At 58.3% G+C, this 20,439-nt stretch overlaps 1 protein-coding gene across 2 annotated transcripts in view; it reads right to left on the reverse strand.

The window, feature by feature from the left end:
* Positions 1 to 409: 409 nt before the first annotated feature.
* Positions 410 to 20,439, reverse strand: part of TTYH2 (tweety family member 2) — a 36,559-nt gene continuing 16,529 nt past the window's right edge. For both annotated transcript variants that reach the window (XM_038546708.1, XM_038546709.1), the window contains 11 exons: positions 19,076 to 19,296; positions 15,007 to 15,102; positions 14,387 to 14,459; positions 10,535 to 10,604; positions 10,217 to 10,272; positions 9,861 to 9,953; positions 9,526 to 9,618; positions 7,877 to 8,019; positions 7,023 to 7,208; positions 6,510 to 6,588; positions 410 to 2,390 (listed from right to left, as the gene is read on the reverse strand). In XM_038546708.1, coding sequence (XP_038402636.1) covers positions 2,310 to 2,390; positions 6,510 to 6,588; positions 7,023 to 7,208; positions 7,877 to 8,019; positions 9,526 to 9,618; positions 9,861 to 9,953; positions 10,217 to 10,272; positions 10,535 to 10,604; positions 14,387 to 14,459; positions 15,007 to 15,102; positions 19,076 to 19,296 — 1,191 coding nt within the window. In that variant the 3' untranslated portion in view covers positions 410 to 2,309. The remainder of the gene's footprint in view (positions 2,391 to 6,509; positions 6,589 to 7,022; positions 7,209 to 7,876; positions 8,020 to 9,525; positions 9,619 to 9,860; positions 9,954 to 10,216; positions 10,273 to 10,534; positions 10,605 to 14,386; positions 14,460 to 15,006; positions 15,103 to 19,075; positions 19,297 to 20,439) is intronic.

A 20,439-nucleotide genomic window follows, 5' to 3' on the forward strand; every position in this document is an offset into this window, starting at 1 on the left:
GTAAACAGGGTGTAGGGCCACAGGCACAGAGTTGGTGTCCACCCTGTGCGAAGGGTACAGAGCATCTCAGGTGCCCCTGCCCAGAGACACCCCCATGGAGACACAACTTTGGCACAGAGTGCAGCAAAGAAAGACCCACGGGAAAGCTGGGTGAGCTTGCAGCAACCTCACATCTCACCTGGGGGATGTGACCACTGCCCCAACCCCATAAAATTGGACAGAGGTGCCCGGCTTGGGCTCTGGGTTGGACACCTGGGCTTGGCCGCTTGCTCCAAGTCCTGTCTTTTAGTTTTTGCACTGCAATCAGTCCAATCTGCAGAGAAGCCCTCCCTCCCATAACCCAGCCTGCAGGGAGCTTGCGGCACTCTCGTTATTTCCTGCTGCGGAGGAAGTCAGACGAGAGCGCACATTTTAGTACAAGTGGTTTATTTCTCCCCAGGTGAGGGCGCACATGCATCAAGCAGAGGTGTGCCCACCTGGCTCCTTCAGGAACTACCCAAAGGATTCTAGTTTAGTTTATACGCATTCAAAACAACTCTACAGTCGCCAACAACAAAATGTTAAGAAGCAACATCTCGACGTCGCAGAGTTCCTATCTGCGTGCGACGTGGCCATACACAGATACGTTTATGGTACACGGTACATACAGGTTAACGCAGGTGAGGCAAGAGTCCAGGCTGCCTTATGGCCCTCTTCTGTCGTAGAGGTGTGGCTGGGCACCAAGAGCTGCTCTGCTGTCAGTGTCCTGATGGGAAAGTGGCTCTTTGAAAATGGAAATGGAGCCCTCGTTCCCAGCCAGGTCATCCCGTGTCCCTGGTTTTGGGTGTGCAAGGCTGCGTGGGCTTCCGTGCTGTGCACTCCAAGTTGCCAGGAGATTAGAAGCACCAGAGACCCTAACCCTGGATCCTCAGCAGGCAGGATGGTGGGTCATTTCCTCCTGGCCAATAAGCTACTTCTCACGGAGCAAGTGGAGCTCAGGGGGCCCAGGACAACGGGATGGAATGGGATTAGGGAAGAAGAGGCCCATCTCAGGGCAACACACATCACCATCCCACTTTGCTAAAACCTTTAAGACAAACTTGCCTGAAGACATAAGGGAGGGGACATTCACTTGGGCAGCCCCCAGGACAGGAGAGTGCGTGCAGTTGTCCCTCTAAGCTTTTCTGTCCTAAAGGGCCTCCCTCCTTGAACGTGATGAACCCACATCCCCACCAAGCAGCAGCTCGGGACAGTATGTCTCATGGTCTCTACTTTGTTTATAAATCTTCCCTTCCTTCAGATCCATAAAGAACTGGCTGATGCCAGCAAAATCTGCAAAGCAATGGCATACAACCCAGGGGTAAGGAATGAGCCCTACATCTATTGTAAAAACTGGATGCACTAGGAGTTTCAATTCTTTGGATAATCAAAATATTCAAAACACTGGGTGGGGGGAGGGAGAGTTAGTGTCGCTTTCAAAGTGTCTATTAATACCTGAGACTGTCCCTATCTGTAGTGAACAAACTCACAGCATTGATTCTGGAATGGAGAGGTGGTGGAGGGTGGTGGGAGAGGGGTAGAAGGTGGCAGCTGTTGCCCACATCCCCACAGGGTCTCACTGTGGAAGCCTTCCAGGGATGCAGCCATGGTCCCCGGCCCTGGGGCCACCCACCGCACAGCTCCCCAGCACCTTCCCTCTGTGGTCCAGGGAGGGTCCGTCTGGCTCCGGGGATCGATTTGGACAGTGTCCCATTGTATCAGAGACATCACCTGCCTTAATCTCCTGATCAGCCCGTCCACCTTTACCTGCAGGGAAACGCTGCCCACCAGCCGTGCAGCTGGGAGGAGAGAGGGGACTCGGAGACAATGGCCACCTGGACCCGCGAGCCAGGTTTGCGGGAGCCAGAGGCCCGGCAATAAGATCCAGGAGGACCTACATCTCTCAGGTGATGCCCGACCTGGCCCTCTTCGATGCCAGCTCCCATCTGGTGAGGGAGAGGATGTAGGGGTGAGCGGAACCAGGCTCCCAGCTTCAGCTTGGCCAAGCACCTGGGGGCATTTCTGGCGTGGACAGGAGGGCGAAGAGGGAGAGGCTGGCCTGAGTCACGGGTCTTCTGTCTGCCTGGGCTTTCGGTTGGGAATCTCGGCTGAGCTCAGGTCGATACCCCCGCATCGCTGACGCTCCTCCGCAGCCCGAGAGCCTGACAATCCTGTGGGCCGGCGCCCAGTCTCCAGATGCCTTTGGTTTCTATTAAAGAAACGCAGCTCGCGTTGGCCTTCATTCAAAACCAAACCGGCTCGGGGAGGCAGGCACCTCTGCAGACAGGGTGTTAGGCTGGAAACTCATTGCCGTAGTGTCTCAGGTGCTCGTCCGCCACGGACAGGTAGGTGGCCCTCATGCTGGGGGAATACTGTGCGAGAGAAGGAAGGGGTCCGGTCAGGGGTGGCCGCACAGGACCCTGCACCAGACCCCGGGCTAGTGAGGGTGCGGGAGCTCCCTGGGGACTGGGGGCAGGGTGGGTCTCTATCATAGGCGTTGTGGGAGCACTAGAGTGGCTTGGCCAAGGCTTCGTTGCTGGCCATGCCTCCAGTCCTGAGCCACCCGGACACCTGGCTCCCAGCCTCAAGTGCAAGACGCCCACAGGCCAGCCACCCTCCCTCCGCTATGGCAGCCACGTCCACTCCGGGGCCCACCACCAGCACCCAGGACCATGTCAAGTGCCCCAGTGCACTGGGGAGCCTGCCTAGCGAGTAGGCTGAGGGGATGGGTCCACGGACTCAGAGACCCACATTCAAATCCCAGTGACCCAGTGACACATCTTCCTCATCCCAGGACCTTGGCTCGGGCTCTCCACCCTCTGCCAGCCTCAGGTGCCTCCTCCGCAAAAGGGACCTGAGTGCCCTCAGCAGTTGCAGGGCAAGGACGGGATGCTAGCAAACAGGTGACGCCCCTTGCACGGCGGTTCTCAAACTCGGCTGTGCATTACAAACACCTGGGAGCCTAAAAAAATCCTGATGCCCAGGCCATGCCCACCAATATTTTTTTTATTGAGGCCAAACCCACACCGCATGAACTTCAACATCTTAAGGTGCCACCAGCATTTTTTTTTTAAAGCTCTTCCAAATGCAGCCGAGTTGGAGAAGCAGTGACCTAACGCAAGGTAAGTTCTGACCGCAGTCTAGCTACGGCTCTGGGCAGAGATGGGGCTTCCCACGTGCCCACAGTTCACATCCCAGGACCTGATTCTGCATTTTGAACGAGCGCCAGATGCTGCTGGTCTGCTGACGTGGAATAGCAGGGTTCAGCAGGACTCGAGTGTCTCCTGGCCAGAGGCAAGTTTTGGGGGGTCCAGGTCCAGGCCATTGACACCAGAGGAGGAACACATGCTCCAGCTAGCGAGGGCTTGGAGGTGGGTGCTGGGGCTCTGCAACCCAAAGGTTCACAACCAGGGGTGATTTTGCCCCCAGGGACATCTGGCAATGTCTGAAGGCATTTTTGGTTATCCCAACTGGTGGCTAGGGAGCAGGGGAGCCACCAATATCAGACAGGTAGTGGCCAGGGAGGTAGCTAAACATCCTGCAGTGCCCAGGGCATCCCCGTCCCCTAGAATGACCCGGCCCATCAATAGCGTGGAGGGTGAGGAAGCCTGTATCAGACTGACGTTCTCCCCGGGGGCTTCCCAGACCTTCAGAACACGTTGGAAATGCTCCACCCCAGATTTCCTGGGGACCAGGAGCCCGTGTTGCAATAAGTCCTCAGATGATTCTGACACACACCCATGTGTGAGCGTCTCCTTGAAGTACTATTCCCCAAACTTCCCAGATGATGAGGATCACTGGCTGCTTGATACACTTAGAACTTCCCAGGTGCCGCCCCGGATCGTCCGCTTCAGCGAGCCTAGAGTCCCGGTACTGATATTCTTAATAATTGCCTGGGTCACTTTTGCCCGCCAAGTCTAGGACATGGTGCCTGAGAGGACACGAGGGATTTCTCGAAGGGAGAGCTGGGGGGGGGGGGGGGCGCATTTCCAGCCAATGGGACAGGCTGTACATTCCGACTGCCTTGCTTGCTATCACCCCCGTAGTGAAATCCCCGTCTGTGCCAGAGATGCGGCTGGCAGAGGGAGGGAACCATCCAAACATGAAATGTGCCAGTTGCCGAGTACTGAGGAGTGTTCAGAGCAGGTGCAGTGGGAGGGCAGGGAGAGCCAGCTGTGCCATCTATGGGGGTGAACATCCACACCCTCATGCTAGGGGTTGTGGTCAGCACCACCTGCCGATGCCTCTGCACCCCTTGCATGGCAGGTGATGGTGGGGAGGGTTCCTCCCTGGGGCAAGTAGAGCTGGGTGGGGCAGGGCAGCCAACTCTGAAGCAGTGAGAGTTCCTGAGCAGGTCTGAACTCTGGGGAGGAGAGGGACTCTGTCCTTGAGCCTTGCAAATAAGGTTAGCTCTTGATTATCTCTGCTAATGGCAGGGAGAGTGGCCTGGATCTTTCAAAACAGAAGGTAATCCAAAAACCATTTTTATTTGGCATCCCAGTGTACTGAGTGATTCTTCATGCACAGCAGCAGATTTCCCCCTAATTATGTTTCGCTCAGATTATTATTAAAATCAATCTGCATTCCTGGGCCTGCAGCAGCTGGTAGCAGGAGAAGGAACCCAGGAGGCATCTGGGTAGAGAAAGCCAGGGTGGGAATTTAAAATGTTGGCTCTGACCATCCCACTGTCCCTTCCTGAGGACCCCGGGACTCAAGAGCTGGGCCTGGGTCTGGGGCTGTGCGGCTAAGGAGAGCAGGGGAGGTGCTCTGGGCAAAACCCAGCAAGATGGGGTGATGGTGGGAAAGAAGGGGGACTGGTCAAGGTGGGGTCTCTCAACCATGGCACTGGGGACAAGTGGGGCTGGATCTGTGTGGTCAGGATGTGGTGTGTGTGGAAGGATGCTGAGCAGCATCCCTGGCCTCTACCTGCTAGGTGCTCATAGCACCTGCCCCTCCAATTGTGACAATCAAAAATGCCTACGGACAGGCCAAGTGTCACCTGGGGGACAAACAGCCCTGGGGTGAAAACCCTGCTCAGAGGTGGCTCACATGCCACCTGCTGCACCGGACCTCCTCAGATTCCACAGACCAGGAGGGTCAGCTCCTCCCTCCAGGCCCCAAAGCACTTATCCCAAGAGCCTCCCCTCTGCAGGTCAGACAGGTGCTTGTGAGACACTGATTAGGTCTCCACCTCTTTCCCGGGAGCACCATCTGTGTTTGGGGCTGACTCACTGGATGCGAGGATCCTGGTTCTCAGGGCCCGGGCACGTCCTGCAGTCCCCAGCGCTTCTAGCTCAGCAGCTGGACGGCCCCTTCCAAACCCCCTGAATTCACGTGCCTCGTGTCCGGCCAGGCGGAGGCAGGGGCGCCTCCCCAACAGATGCTGAGAACTCTGCTGCGAACCTCTCCCCATCGCAGACTCCTGGACTTGCTCTCTGCTCCCCTCCCACCCCCACATCTTATAAATGCCTTAGCTTGTGGAGAAGGTGGGGTGGGAAGAGGGTGTAAAACAAACAGCTCCCATTTAGAGCATCTACGGCACCACACACACACACACACACACACACACACACACACACACACAGTGATCGAAATTCCCCCCACAGTGAGGTGTGTGCTGTTACCATCCCCCTTCTACAGTGGGGAAACTGAGGCACACAGAGGCGACATGCTTGTCCAAGGTCACAGGGGTCATAAGCAACGAGCTGGGTGTGAACCCAGGCATTTGGTACCGGAGTCCGTGTCCTTGAACTGCACGGTCTCCTGTCTCCACGTGCAACAATGTCCTCTGGGAGAGGACAAAGCCTTTTCTCAGCAACTCCACCCGCTCCTGCCACCGGCTCCTGCCCCGGCCCGGCATCTCTGTTCCCTGGCTGGAGGAAGGGTGGTGTCCCAGCTGCCACCCCACAGCCCAGGGGGTCAAGGGGTTAAAGGCGACCCAAAGCCGAACCATTTCCCTCGAGCAAACAGGATGCACTCTTTCTTTAGATTATTTCCTTCAGCAAACTTATCACTGCAAATGATTTCTCTGTCCCTCTGAGATGTATATAAACCTTCTTATAGGCTAAACCAGGCTCTTGCCAGCTTTACGATCCGGGAACATTTTCTTCAGGGCCTGGGAGCCATCTCATTGGAAGGTAAGCATCACGGAGGACTGTCCCCATCTCTGTGGCAACTAGTGACACTGAGGGCCACCCTAACCTAACCGGCAGATGCTTACGATGGACTGGAGCGACAAAGGTGCTGTGGAGTCTTGCTTGGGGACAGGCATGCACTGGGGTGAGCCTGCCTTGCTACGAGGCGAGCTTCCTGTCTGCCACGACCTTAGTGGATCGTCTGGGATGTGCACGGCAGCCTCGTCCAACAACAAACCTGTTTCATTTTTGTCTACCTTTGCAGAGGAGATTCAACGGGTGGGCAGGAGGGCTCATCTTTAATCATTTCTCCCACAAGGGCCATAGGTGTGATTTTGCCCTGAGAGCCCAGGTTACCGTGGGAGGAGGGGAGCCTCTTCCGATGAGCGGCACGTTCTCGTAGCGTGGGTTCCCGCCGAAGAGCATGGCCTGGTTCCTGCGGGGCCGAGAGGAGAGCTCAGGACGGGGAGGCGTGGTGTGTGGGGACCGGGGTCCTCGGGTTGCTACAGGAGGGGCCCATGGGGGTGCAGGTATGAGCTGGTGCGAGCTGGGGGAGGGAGATGTGCCAGGGAGGAGGTGCGGGCAGGAATATCTGGGAAAGCACTTGGGGAGGCCCAGGAGGGAAGCAGCGGACGGGGTGACGGGGTGCCAGGGGCCAGGAGCAGCACGGCCTGGAGAAATACAGCTTCTGGGGCCTGCGATTTGCCCTGAGTGTCTATGCTGGAAGGCCTGGCATCTACAGGGGGTTCCTCGTCTGGCAGAGGTGCTGTCCTCAGAGCTAGCTCCCGGGGGGCTAGGCGGGGTGGCCCTGCCCCAGCCCCGACGTGTGGGGGCAGGTACAAGGGGATGCCCGGGGAGCCCCTGCCATACATGTACTCCGAGACCGGGGCGTTGGAGATGGTCTGAGCCGGGGGCTGCAAACTGGTCTGGCTGCCCAGGCCGCTGCTGTAGCTGCAGAAGCTGCGAAGCTGCCCCCGAGGTGGGTTGTGAGCGGCGATGCGTCGGGCCTGGGGGTTGAAAGGGTCGTCACTGTCGATGTCGTCATAGTCTCTGTTCCTAGAACAACACACAGGACACAGCCGGCCGTGAGGGCTGAGGCTTGGAGGCAGCGGGATCCTGGTCTGCTTCCCAATCTTTGCTCCCAGGACTCTCTCTGGCCACACGTGTCCCTTTCAGGTGCCTGGAAAACACGGTCCTCTGCCCTGCCTCACACAGATCACTCCGCCAGTTCCCAACTTCACGTCCCCTCCTCCAGGAAGCGCCCCCTGCTGACCCCGTCACACTGACCCTCCCTGCCCTGCTTCCTTTTGTCTGATCTACCCAGAGGCACAGAAATACCATCTCACCTCTACCTCCTCAATGAGAATGTAGGTGCCCCGCTAACAGTGCTACCACCTATCCTTCTTGCCCCTCCAGCACCCAGAGCCCTCATTATCTCACACCACAAAGTCCTGCATGGAAAAGCGGACAAGCAGGGGGACACCAGGTTGTGGAATGACACACCGTCACCATTCTCAGCTCTGCTCCTGCCCTGGCTCCTTGGAATCTCCTTTTGGAGTCTGTCTGGACTCTTCCAGAAGCTTCTGCAGAAATCCAGCCAGCCCGTTCGGGCTGAATACCTGGGTCCCCTGCTGCCATCATTCGTCCCAGATTATCAGTTCCAGGCTAAGTCCCAGAGCAGAGCTTCCTGCATGCTCCCCCGGGGAAGCCCCCAGGCAGCCTACCTGGTGGTTAAGTGCTTCCAGGCCCGAGGCCCCGCACAGATCATGGTGGAGAAGGCCAGGGCAGCCAGGAGAGAGAAGAGGCCAAGGTAGAGCAAGCCCTCAATGCCATCATAGCAGATGCCAGCAAGGGCGTCCAGGTAGTCCTGCAGGAGAAGGACATGCAGCTGGAAGGCAGGTGGGGGCAGAGCCTGGGATCTGAGCTTGTCTCCGACACCCCCTGTCCCCAGGCCTGGGCCTGGCATCTCCTACCTTTCCCCATCCCAAGCCTTTTGTCCAGCCATTAAAGGTCCATACTCTGGAACCCAACAGCAGGGGCTTCTTGGGTTCACTTCTTAAGCACGTGCTGACCACCTACTGTGCACAAGGGTCAGCTCTGGGTATGACAGACACAGCTGCGGGGCAGGCGAGCCAGAAGACAGGCGACATTTAATCTAAGGCCAGCAAGGCAAGGAGTGGACTGTGCCTTGAGCAGATGAGGGAAGGAGACAAGCATGACATGTTCAGAAAAGAAAAAAGGCCAGCAAGAGACAGGATGGAGTGGCGCCAGTTCCCACGAGGCCTTGTAGGCACGTGAGCAGCTTGCATTTGATCAGAAGGTGACGGGATGTGAGGGAAGGGATGTGACCCAACTCACTTTTACAAAGACCGCCGTGTATGAAAGGTCATGGGAGGCAAGGGGGCAAGAGAAGGTGGAGGCCGTCAGGAGGCCACGGCTGTCACCCAGGGGAGCAGGGTGGTGCTTGGATTGTGGCGGAAGTGGGGAGAGAAAAGTGGACGGATTCAAGATACGCCTGTGAGTCTAGATGCTAGGATTTGCTGAGGGACTGGATGTGGGAGGTGCAGAGGGGGAGAGGATACACACATGTTCTCCGCTCTCAAGTCAGAATGGCAGGGTCCAAACCCAAACCCTTGACTTGATGGCTCTGGAACCTTCAGTGAGCTACTTTATAGATCTATAGCTCTGTATGTACGTATCTATCCATCCATCCACACATGCATACAGTTTCCTTATCTATAAAACTGCCCACGAAATAACATGTATTTCACGATATTAACTGTGACAACTAAGGATACAAACCGCCCAGAACAAGGTGAGCACCGAATCAAGTACTCAACAAATGGCAGCTGTGATCATTATATGACCCTTCATGCTAAATCTGTATGGGATGTGATAAGCGTCCACAAGCACTGGCTTACTGCTTGGGGTGGGGTGGGGGGCTCACATACACCCAGATTATTCCCCGCATTAGAGGCTCTCTGGTATTCCGAACTCTTGGAGAAATGACCTGGCAATGAGCAGGGGATGTCCACATGCAGCCAGGGAGATGGACAGGTTGACCAGATGGCTGGGAGTCTGGACAACTGGAGAATAGCCTCCTTCATGTATGTTGGGGTCCCCCAGTGTTCTAGAGTGAATCCTACCCCCATCCCTTGGTACCTTTCATTGACTCTCCTCATCTTAGCTACTTCAGAGAAACAAGAAGCCAGACACCTCTTCTGCCTTCCTACTGTTTGGCTTCTGTGCCATGCCAGGGCCTTGTGCAAGGAGCCCAGGCAACCACTCTCCTAGCATCTCCTGGCTTCTGTCTGGGAAAATGTGGTGTGCCCGGGTGCCCCCACCCGCCTGCCACCCAGGGCCACCCAAGCACCTTGTGTAACCCTCGGCAATCCAGCATGGCTGTCAGCTGGTGAAGGCTGGACTCCGATGAGTTCAACAGGAGCTGGATCCCGAGCAGGTCTTTCTGAAGCAGGAGGAGGCAAACACGCAGAGAGGCCGATAGGCAGACAGTGAGCGGTGGGGGCGGGCTTGCGGACACAACCCCAGGCAGCAGCGTGTGCAAAGAGGCCAGGGAGCGCTCTCCACAGCCTGGCTCTGCGGAGCCCTGGAGCTCGGGAGGGGTGGGGTGGGGTGGGGAGGGTGGTCAGGGTCCAGCTGGGGCTCCCCCTCTTCCAGCACAGATGCTGTGGGAGGCAGCCGCCTTACCTCTGCTGTGGGGAAGAGGGGCACAGCAAACTGCAGCAGGCCGGCCACCTGGATCTGCATGGTGGTGAGCGAGCGCTGGAAGGCGGTCAGTGCCTGGCCGGGAGACACCACAGCCCTGCTGTGAGGCTCCGCTTCCCAGAAGCTGTTCCCCGGCAGCCCTCCCTGATTCCTGCCTTTCCCCTCATCCCTCAGGTTGACAGCAGCACAGTCTTCAAAGTGTGGTCCTCAGACTAGCAGCGTCAGCCTCATAAGGAAGGAAAAAGCACCCAGCCACCCCCCAGCTCACTGGTCGGTGCTGGGACCTGGGGTGCAGAGGAGGCTGTGGGCAGGGTGATGACCAGGCTGGGTGGGCGTACCTGCTGGAAGGGGCTGCTTCCGCTCTGACTGCAGTATAGGTAGTAGCGGGTCACCTCTGCAAGGCAAAGCTATCGGTGTCGGGCGGGAGCGCTCAAGCGACCGGGCCCTCACCCTCCTCAGTGGCCAAGCCAGTCCCCAAACTCCCCAAGGAGGCGCTTCTAACAAATGGCCCAGAGATCCCCCCCCCCCCCCCGGACCTAAGGTGTGGGGGTTGGGGGACGGAGGGGGGACCACAGGGCTGAAAGGTGTGGCCGGCCGCGGACCTGGTCTAAGTACCCGGAGCGGCTCTGACAGCAGAGGCTCCGAGGGTTCATTACCTGTGCGGATCTGGCCCTCTGTGACGTTCAGGATGAAGGTGTCGGGAGCCGAGCAGAAGTCACTGGTGCCCTGAGCCAAGGAGAGACGGGGAGCGGTGGAAGAAAGTTCTGACACCAGCCCCCGGCGGGGAGCTGGCGCCCTCAGGCCCCACGGCTTGGACCCCCGCTCTGTCCTCCTTGGGCTCGAGTCCTGGCTCTGCCCCTTCCTAGCTCGGCCTCACTTATAACATGGAGAGAAAAACGCTACCCTCCCTGTGAATTAATCTAAGTAAAACACCCAGGAAGGCGAGTGTCGGAGAGCTCGCACTCTGCAGTGTTAGCTCTTACTCTGTGTCTGAACGATGCTTCTGGGACAGACCTCAGGGACACGTGCACATTGTACAACGCGTGTGGGGGAGTTACTGCACCACGGGCCTCGTTCATCTCGGTTGTGTTTTCGGTCTTGTTGTTATCAAGCTCCACATGCTTTCAGGGTGTCGATTTATGAAGCATCCCCCCTTCTTGCCCCAGACTCTCTTCCTAAAGAGTTATGTTGGCATTGAATCCATCTCTGGGCCTTTAGGTATGGGTTCTGCTCAGGATAAGATGGGGGATTGGGAAGACTGGGGGCTGGGGGTTAGGGGACGTAGGCTCCAGGCTCTGGCAGTGATGAGCTGGAGGGCCCGGGCCCCACAGCATGGCCTGGAGAGGTGACTGCTAAGGGCCATGAGGGAGCTGGAGTCTGCCCTGGGATTGGTGGCAGCAGGAATGCCATCCCCTGAGCCAGGCCTGGGGGTGCAGTGGGACACCAGGTAAAGGAGCCCCTCCCCATCTTTCAGAGCAGCCAGGGGAAGCTCTGGTCCTCCAACCTGTTCCTAGAACACGTGCCCTGCTCTAGCACATGCTCCCCAAGCAGAGGACCCCCCCCTCCCCACAGCCCTCCACTGCGGGTGCCTCCTTCAGAAGCTGCTGCCTCAGGCTTCCAGGCTTGAGCTTCACGCACTCATCCACTGAGCGGATAAATACACATTTAGCACCTACTAGGTGCCACGTGCTGGTCCAGGCATGAGATACAGGGCAAGCTGTATCAGGGTACTTATGGTCTGGAAAGGGTGTGTGTGTAGGGGGTGGGTTGGGGAATAAAGTGCCGCTTTAGATGCAGAGCTCTCACAGAGCCACGTCTGCACAAGCACGCACACACATACACCTGCGCTCACACCCAACCATGTGCTCAGGACCCGGGGAGAATTGCTCCACATGCAAATCACTCACCTACATCCATGAGATTGACTTATCACTACAGATCAGAGCCACTGTACCAGCAGGCCCGGGGATGCACCCCTACCCCTGTGGCTGGAGTGGCAAAGAGCGGGGAGTCAGACCTGAGTGGGGGAAGAGAGGCTGCCAGCCTGGCCTGGATCACGGCCCCCAAAGTTTGGGGTCCAAAGAGCAACAAGAGGCCCCTGTCAGAGAGGCTCCCCTGGGGATGTGGCCTCCCACCCCACTCAGGCAGGTCTGCCTTCCAGACCCTTCAGTGAGGATACAACTTTGCTGTCAGTGTAGAGACAGGCCCCTGTGTGCACTACTCACAGTGGGGACCAGGGAAGAGGCAGGGGCACTGAGCACAGGCAGAGAAGCCCAGTGTCCAGCCCAGCTGAGCCGGCTCCGGAGAGCAGAGGTGACCGTCTGCAGGGGTCCCCTGCGCCCCTCACATAACGACCTAGATGTGTGGCAAGCAAACCAACGAGGTTCCTGCTTATTGAACATCTCCCATACGCCTCCCGGGGGTTAACTGACCCACCTCATCCATCAACAATCCTTGAAGGCAAGAGCTACCCTTCTCCCCATCTCCTCATTTCACACTTGAGGAAACTGAGGTCTGGGGAGCATCAGGATTTTCCTGGGGGCCCCCACTGGGGCGGCGGGCGGCCGGGGGGCAGGGTATGTGGAACAGGCAGGAGGTTCCAGAGGCCATCCTCCTACCTGCCTAGCGGGACTCAGTGAAGTGGGTCTGGCCTCCCCCTCAGTGGCTGGATTTGTGGGGAACGCTCTGCTCAGGTGCCCCGTGTGCCTGGATGACCCCTCCCCCCTGCCCCCAGCCCCCGTGGCCCCCTTCCTTCTTCCCTGGTGCTTTCTTCCCTCTCAGCCCTCAGCCCCTCCCCACGTCGGGGTGGTTAAGGGGGTGAGCAGCACAGCACGACTTGGGGGGCCAAAGCCCAGAGCTCAGCTCCCCAAGCTCCCACCGGGAGCAGATGCTCAGGGGCACAGCTCCTTCCTGGAGGGGACAGGGAAGGAATGGGGAGGGAGGGGCTCAGCAGCTGTGCTCCTCTGTGCTCAGGCCCCACAGCTCTGGAGAGAGCAGGCCTCCCAGGGCAGGGCCAGCAGGACCACACAAAAGCTCCCACAGCAGCCTGTGCCGGCGGCCTCCCGCCCCGCTCGTCCTCACCCCGCTCCCCATTAGGATGCAGCACGGTCCGCGGCCCTCTCAAAGGCGCATTCAGCTCCCTCACAACACTCTCACACAGGCCTGACTCAACAATTAGGGAAATGGCCTTCGTCGCCAGGCCAGCGCTGGCAGCCCTGGGGCGCCCAGCTGGGAGATGAAATCGCCCCTGGTCTCCCTGAACACTGGAGCCAGGGGAGAGGGAGAAGGCCCCGCTGGGCGGGAGCTGTCTCCCAACGGGCAGCTCAAGGCAGCAAGCTGGAAGCCTCCACCTCTTCCAGAAGGCAGAGCTGCCCGAGGCGCAGGAGAGCCCCCCCAGAAAGCTTGCCTTGTGCAAGCTTCCCTGTGTTCACACTTGTCCCCAGAAGGGAGGCTGTCGGCCAGGCAGCTGTGCGTGTTGCTCTAGCCAGCAGCTGCTCCCTGGACTATGGACCCGCGCAGCTCCTGACCACGACAGGATGCTCTGGCGTGACCTGGGGCCTCCCCTCCTGCCCTTCCCTGCATCTGGAGGGGCTCCAGCCCTTGGGATGTAGGCTCATGCCTGTCTAGTTCTTCCTGAGGCAGGGGTTCCCTGAAACCCCCTGGTAAATCCTGGCCATCCCCTCACTCACACACACGCAGCATGCACCTCCGTGGTATCCATTCTCACATGTCACAGTGATCTGCGTACACGTCTTTCTCCTGCAGGCTCAGACTATGTCAAGGTGTCCTGCTGGGCACCTGGATCCTTGGGCACCTGGCACCACAGAACACCACAGGGCCAGAGAGTCAGCTGAATGAATGACGCGTGGACAGTTTAACCTGAGTGTCTGGTGCAGGGAAGACCAAACATACTCACATAGGAAGCTTCCCCCGGCTTGGGTGTTTTGTTTTGTTTTTTTTTAAAAACACCCTCAGGCACCACATCCAGAAATACACACCATTGTGTCACCAGCCGTGTGTGTGAGCCCAAGGCGACGGGACGGAAGGCAAGCTAAATGCCACATTCCAACATTCCCAGTGCCCAGGGAAGCTGGCCAAAGAGCGTGCTTCTGAAGCTTCTCTGGTTAGACCCTGCCCCTCCCCATCAGACCCGGTTCGTTCTTCACACCCAGAGAGGTCACCTGGCCATCCGAGCTTGGCCTTACAAGCAGCGGCTGGGAATGGGCCAATGGGGCGGGAAAGGAGTCAGGGATCAGACGTCTTAGCTTGGCTTTGCCCCCAATACCTCATGATCTTGGGTAAGCCTCTTCCTTTCTCTGGGCCTCTGTCCCCATAGGAAGGGCAAGGGGGCTGGTGGGGGTGATCCAAGCCCCATCAGTTCCGAGATTCTAGGTTAGGGCAGAGACCGGAAGCTGGCCCTGCCCTGGGGGCTCTGGACGGGACACAACAACTTGCCACCAGAGAGACGGTCCTGGTCAGACCATCCCCCTACCCCCACCCCCACTCACCACTGCTGCAGCGCTGTCAGCGGCCAGAGACGTCCAGCTGAGGAACAGGCCCAGCACCCCACAGCACAGCATCCTACGAGAGAGGCATAGCCAGTGGGATCCAAGCACAGGCTGGCAGGCGGGAACGCCAGATGGCTGTCACCCCACCAACCTCCAGTGCCCTTCCTCCGAGACACCATCCTGTCCTCCCCTGGCCCCTGAGACTCTTGCAGTGGCCCCTAATAGCAGCCTGCTGGGCAAGAGGCATAGAGCCCAGTGCCTGGAGCATAGGTTCCTAGGCCGAAGAGAAACAGCCCGGAGGGCACAAGCTATGGGGAGGTGTTGATTAGCGATCCTGAAGGCTCTAATGCTTGGGCCACATTCCTTCAGCTGCTCAGTGGTCAGGCCTCAGGGACGGTGGGGACACATGGAGGCAAGCCCAGTCCTTGCTTGGTGACCAGATGGTAAGTCAATGGCTGCCGTCTCCCTCGGCTGGGGGCCAAGGAGGCGTCAGATGGTGGCTTCAGGCTGCTGCCCCCACCACCCTCCAAGCCTGGCCAGGCCCCCGTCTCTCTATGATGGGGACACCATCACCCCACATGCTTGCCCGCCTCCCCGGCCCCGCAGGAGGGGATACTCACGAGGCCAAGAGACACCTGGAGCGCCTGGCCAGTCCCAGGCAGGCAATGAGGCAGATGACCAGGTCCAGGATGAAGAGCAGGAGGTAGGAAAGCCATCTGGGTGGATGGGGAGCGACAGTCAGGGGGAGGTGTCACCCCACCTGGTGCCCAGCGGGGAAGCCTGCACAGAAGCCCCCAGGCCCACTTAACCCTTCGTTAGGACAAACTGCTCCGAGCCAGCAGCCGAGCAGAGGAGATGAGGCTGCGCCCCCCATCTGCCTGGACAAAGGGGTCACACCGAGGATCTAAACCAGTACTGTCAGCTAGCACTCTGCAGTGACGGGCATGTCCTAGATCGCTGCACTGCCCACTGCCTCTGTCCCGGCCCACAGGTGGATCTGGAGAATGGAGATATGGTTTGTGCAACAGAGACTTAATTTCTAATCTTAGCTGCTTTTGAGTAATTTAAATCCCAGTGCCGCATGTGGTAGTGGCCGCGCGCGCCGGGCAGGGCAGGTCTATGTGGTCTCTCTGCAGCCTCCCAGCAGGCACTTCTTTGGAGCCTGGTTCCTGTTGCCTCGAGAACTCTCACCGGCGTCAGATCAGGCCTGACATTTATGTCTGCAGATCTCAGAAAGGCCCTAAGATGACTGCTTCTGTGACGAAGACTCAGCCTGGCCTCCCCGAGGCCTCCCGTCTTTCCCTCCAGCTGCCTGGACTCACCACTTAGGGCCTGTACATTCCTTTCACCAACATTTGTGTCAGGCATGGGGCTTAGCGCCATCCGGGGTGCCTGGATGCGGGGGTGGCGGGGGAGATCCTTCCCTGACCACCAGGGAGCTCAGGCCAGGGCATCCCGGGGTACCCTTCACGCCTCGGGCCTCCCACCCCCAGGGCTGCGTGGACAGGGAAAGGCAGTCACACACCCGCTGGCAGACCCCGACGAGCTGCCTCCCTCCCTTGGGACTCAGTTTCCAAACCTCTACTGCTGGGTAGAAGGCTACTTGCTCACTAAGTCCAAAGGGTTGATAAGGCACGCCATCGAGGGATCTCCAAGTCCCTGCTTTCCTGTCCTCGAAAGCGCGGGCTGGGGAATCCAGAGTGCCTAAATCCAAAGGCGTTGAACCGAGCCCAAGCAAAGCCCTGGAAAGCCCTGGAGCTCCTTTCTCTTCTGCAGAGGATCCCCAGGGGTTCCTCAGAACTGAGCACCAGCCTCATCTAACAGCCCCACACTGCGGGGTGGGGGGGGGCAAACCGAAGGGACCCCCAAAGAAGGAAGTCTTTGGACCCTTATTATTTCTCTGGATGCAACTGCCAAATAAACCCATGGAGCCCTCCTCTCCAGTAATGGTTTGCTGCTCCATTAACAGCAGGGGGAGGGAGAGGAGTCTGGAGTGTTGTGGGTGGGAGCAGGGTGGAGCTGGAAGTCCGAGGCTCCCAGAGGGAGGGGAGCACGCTGAGGCCACCTGGCAGCCAAGCCAGGTTCTTCCGGCCTTTATGAGTGGAGGCTGAGTGCCAAGAAAGGGTGCTAATCAAGACCCCTGACTCCTTGCCCAGAGAGGGGCAGGCCTGCTGCATGCAGGGGCTCCCAGGACTGGAGCAGGGGGTGTGGGGGGATGTGCAGGGTCCTCCCGCCATCACGGAGCCAGTTTTCCTAGAATCAGAGTCAGGGCAGGAAGGGACCTCAGGATCCCATTTTGCAGCCACCAGGCACCTCTCAAATCCCTGGTTTCACATTTCAAACCTAGAGGTTTCTCATTACCCCTCTCCCTGCTGCGCCCACGGGCAGGAAATCAGGTTAGGAGTGCCTCTAACTCACTCTTCGAGATCGTGTTTCAATGCGTTTTCTCTGCATCCACACCTCGTGTTGTAAGGAGTTCCTGGAAACAGCTCTGCGAGGCGGATGTGTTTTCCCAGAGGAACCCAGCAGTGATCCGAGATGTGTTTCTAACCAAGAACTTGGCTCCGGCAGGAGCTGCGCGAGGCCCTTACTCCCAAAGCTCTCCTGGATCTGGCCTCCGAGGACGCCTCGGTCACACCCGTTATGAGCCTCTCGGAGAGGCTTGGCTTTTTATTGCCTCTGATACTTAGTCTTTGTAATCAAAGTGGTAAAAAATATTAGCTTAGCTGGAGGGCTCCGCTCTAGAACCATCTGGAAAGCAAAGATGGGGAGTCTGTTCAGGGGAGCCCAGAAGGCTGGCTAGCTCGAGGAATAAGGCTTCTGTTCCAGGACAGCCCGGGGAGAGGAGCCGGCAAACAGCAGATGGAGGAGGGGACACGACACCATCTGTTTTCAGGAGCCACCGGTGCTGGTGTCCTCAGACCAGGCCTTGTCTGCCTCGGCCTGAATGGGGGAGCTGCGGACGGGGGCTCAGAGGGGACCCCCTCGGTGACCCATGCTGAAACAGCTGAGATGCACGGCCACCACCCTTCCTCTCATTTTTAATGAAATCATCTTAAAAATAAGTCCCTTTTTAAAATAAAAAATAAAATAAAATAAATAAATAAATAAAAAATAAAAAAAAATAAGTCCCTTTTGACATGCAAACTCTGACCGATTTCATCTTTGTCAGCGTCCAACGTCCGACGCACTCAGATGTACACGGCCTCGCTGCAGGCCCACTTGCAGAGAAAGGCAGGGTCAAAGCGGGCACCCACTCTCCACCTGCCCCGCACCCCTCCCCCACAAGTGAGGTTCCCAATGCTCGGAAACGAATGGCCTTCATGTCACAGGGCTAATCAGATGCCACTGTTTCAGGTCACGGGGTCACAGCCAGTCCCGAGTCAGGAGTGTCAGGAGTTTCCGTTGCTTGGGAGAAAGGCAGTTTTGAATGTGAGAAAGGAAAACAAAAAAATCCCCACAAAACCTAGTGAGAAGCTGGATGTGACACCCTGGGGATGCAGGGGCTGCAGAGATGAGTGGGGAGCGGGGAGCGCCAGCCAGAGCTGGGGGCTGACTTCATGGGCTTCCCTTGCCAAAGGTCTGGCTTTATCCTGGGGGGAGGGTTGGGGAGGAGGAGCCCTGGACATGGTTTGGGGCGTGTGTGTGTGTGTGTGTGTGTGTGTGTGTGTGTGTCCAACCAGAAGCGTTTCCTCTGTGACCTTATTAGTCAGCCTGGGGTGGGGTTTTCTCATAAAAGAGAAATGAATCCAGAAAACCAGAGTAAATCGTGCAACGGGGCTGGTGAAGCCTCTGACATTTGCTAATGGCTTGATAGGAAACTAAGACATTTAGGGGGTAGGGGGTAGATCCAAAGAGCTGATACTTGTTCTGCAGGACTCATTTATCCATCCCTCCCCAGAGCCTCCCACCCTGCAAGGCACTGGGCCCTGGCGGTGCACAGATGTGCACTTCACCAGTGTAGAGCCCCCTTAGGCCAGGAGCCACCCAAAGCCAAGACTGCCTCGTCCTTCCTTGGCTCACCCCAGATCTCCACTAGGATCCTGCACACGGAGGGCGGCAGCGGGTCTCCAGTCAGTGGACCCGTGTCCAGCGCCTTCACCCAGGATGGTGTCTGGGGAGGCAGGGGAGACGTACACGGACTCCAAAGGTTACGGAGGTCCGAGTTTGTGTATCTGAGTATGGCAATGGTAGTGCCCCTCAGCCTCCCATCCCTTAGGTTCTACAGAAGTGAAGCTGGGGCACCTCTGGGTTTGCTAAGAAGCTGCCACCGGGGAAGCTCTATGCAGGCGGAGAGGCCAGCGTCCCCCTGGCCCCCTGCACCCCTGTGGTCTGTAGGCACAGGGAAATCCTGCCCCACAAACCCCCCTGGCAGGCGAGGAACCTATAGACCACTGGCATCTCACCCAGCACCAGCCACAGAGGATGCTGGTCTCGGAGGAGTCCCTGGAGGCCAGCTTCAGCCCCTAGGGCCCGATCTTGGCACGTTACCGCTCCTTTACCCCTTTCTGGGTCTCTGGGGCCTGCCTGCAGGAGGCTGTCCACTACTCGGCACGCACACTCCTCTGACCTCAGTAACGGCTCACGAAGGCCTTCTGGCAGTAGCACCAACCTGCCTGGGCCCCCAGATGCAGGCTGGGACGAGGGAGGCCGCTGGAGCCCCCGGTGCCCCTCCCGCTGGCCTCTCACCTGTAGTACTCCACGTAGCCAGTCTGGTCGGCCAGCTCGGTCAGCTCCGTGGTGACCTCCCTCCACACGGGCAGCCCTGAGAGCTGGACCATGATGTTGCCGGCCATCTGCTGCACGAACTTCAGCGTCTGGATATAATCACCCCGTGCTGCAAAGATCTCACTGAGCCGAGCCAGGTGCTGCTCCAGGTCCACCTCCATCTTTTGGGTGGTTCCGGACACCTGGGGGAGGGCCAGGGTTGTGAATCTGGCCTCCTGGGGGCCGAAGCCAAGGGGGTACACATCCTGATCCTAACTCTGGAGTAGGAGGAGGCCTGCAAGCAGCAGGAGGACCGAGGCCCTGATGTCCCTGCATCCGGGGCAGGCCCGATCTGGTCTTAACCGAGACCCCGGCTCATCTGGGGATGAGGAAACAAGCAGGGGAACCCATTTTGCTTCCTTGACGATTCCCTTAAAACGTAACACCTTGGATTCTAAGTTCTTTTTCAGATTGCAGGATAGGACGTTTAACGGAAAAGCTCCTCTGTCGCTACCTGACCTTTTGTTCCCACTATGGGATTTCTAAATGCCTCCCAAGAGAAAGGGTTTGTTGTGGACCTAGCAACAGTTCCCAGCGTCCGGAGCCTGCGTGAAAGCAGAACAATAGGACTTTGAAATGACACGCAGGGACCGATCCTGCCTCTGAAGAGCCTGGACATGTGGCAGGAGGAGAGGGGGGCCTGTTCTGTGGGCTCACGCAGCCCCCCACCCCTGCCCAGCCGTCCTGCCAGGTGGAGGGACAGGCTCCCTCCCATGGCTGGGGCTGCGAGGGCCTTCCTGGAAGGAAGTGACTTCCTTCCAATGGCACAGAGGGAAGGACGATGGCAGTCCTGTCCTTGGCTTTCCAACAAGGAGCCCAGGTACGCGGCCTGGTACCAGGAAGGTGCTGCCAACCAGCCTAGACAAAGGGTCCCCGCCAGACCCAGGGACGTGGCCTGGGAACCCCAAGCTCGGCCCTCCAAGCCTGCGCTGAGCCTGCAGCTCAGAGGTTCCGTAGGCCAAACCCACAAGCACGCGTGGCTGGAAGGCCGAGTCTTGGGGCAGAGAGTCCCCGTCTGTGGGCTTGGGTCGCTCCCCCAGGTCTGGAAGGAAGATGCGATGCCACTGGGAACGGGCGGGAGCGTCCCAGCGGCAGCCCAGCAACGAGCCGATGAGACACGGCTCCTGGTGACCCACGGCTGGCGCGGTAGGGAGCTTGGGGGCCACTTTGTGGCCTTCCACATCTGCGCTCCTCTGTGACGCCCCGCCCCGCTCCAGAAGACAGAATGGCCCTCTTTGTTCTGTTCTGTTTTGTTTTTTCAATGTCAGCAGCTTTGTTCCATTTTC

This window comes from Canis lupus, chromosome 9 (assembly GCF_011100685.1).
Source record: "Canis lupus familiaris isolate Mischka breed German Shepherd chromosome 9, alternate assembly UU_Cfam_GSD_1.0, whole genome shotgun sequence".
Classification (NCBI taxonomy): domain Eukaryota; kingdom Metazoa; phylum Chordata; class Mammalia; order Carnivora; family Canidae; genus Canis; species Canis lupus.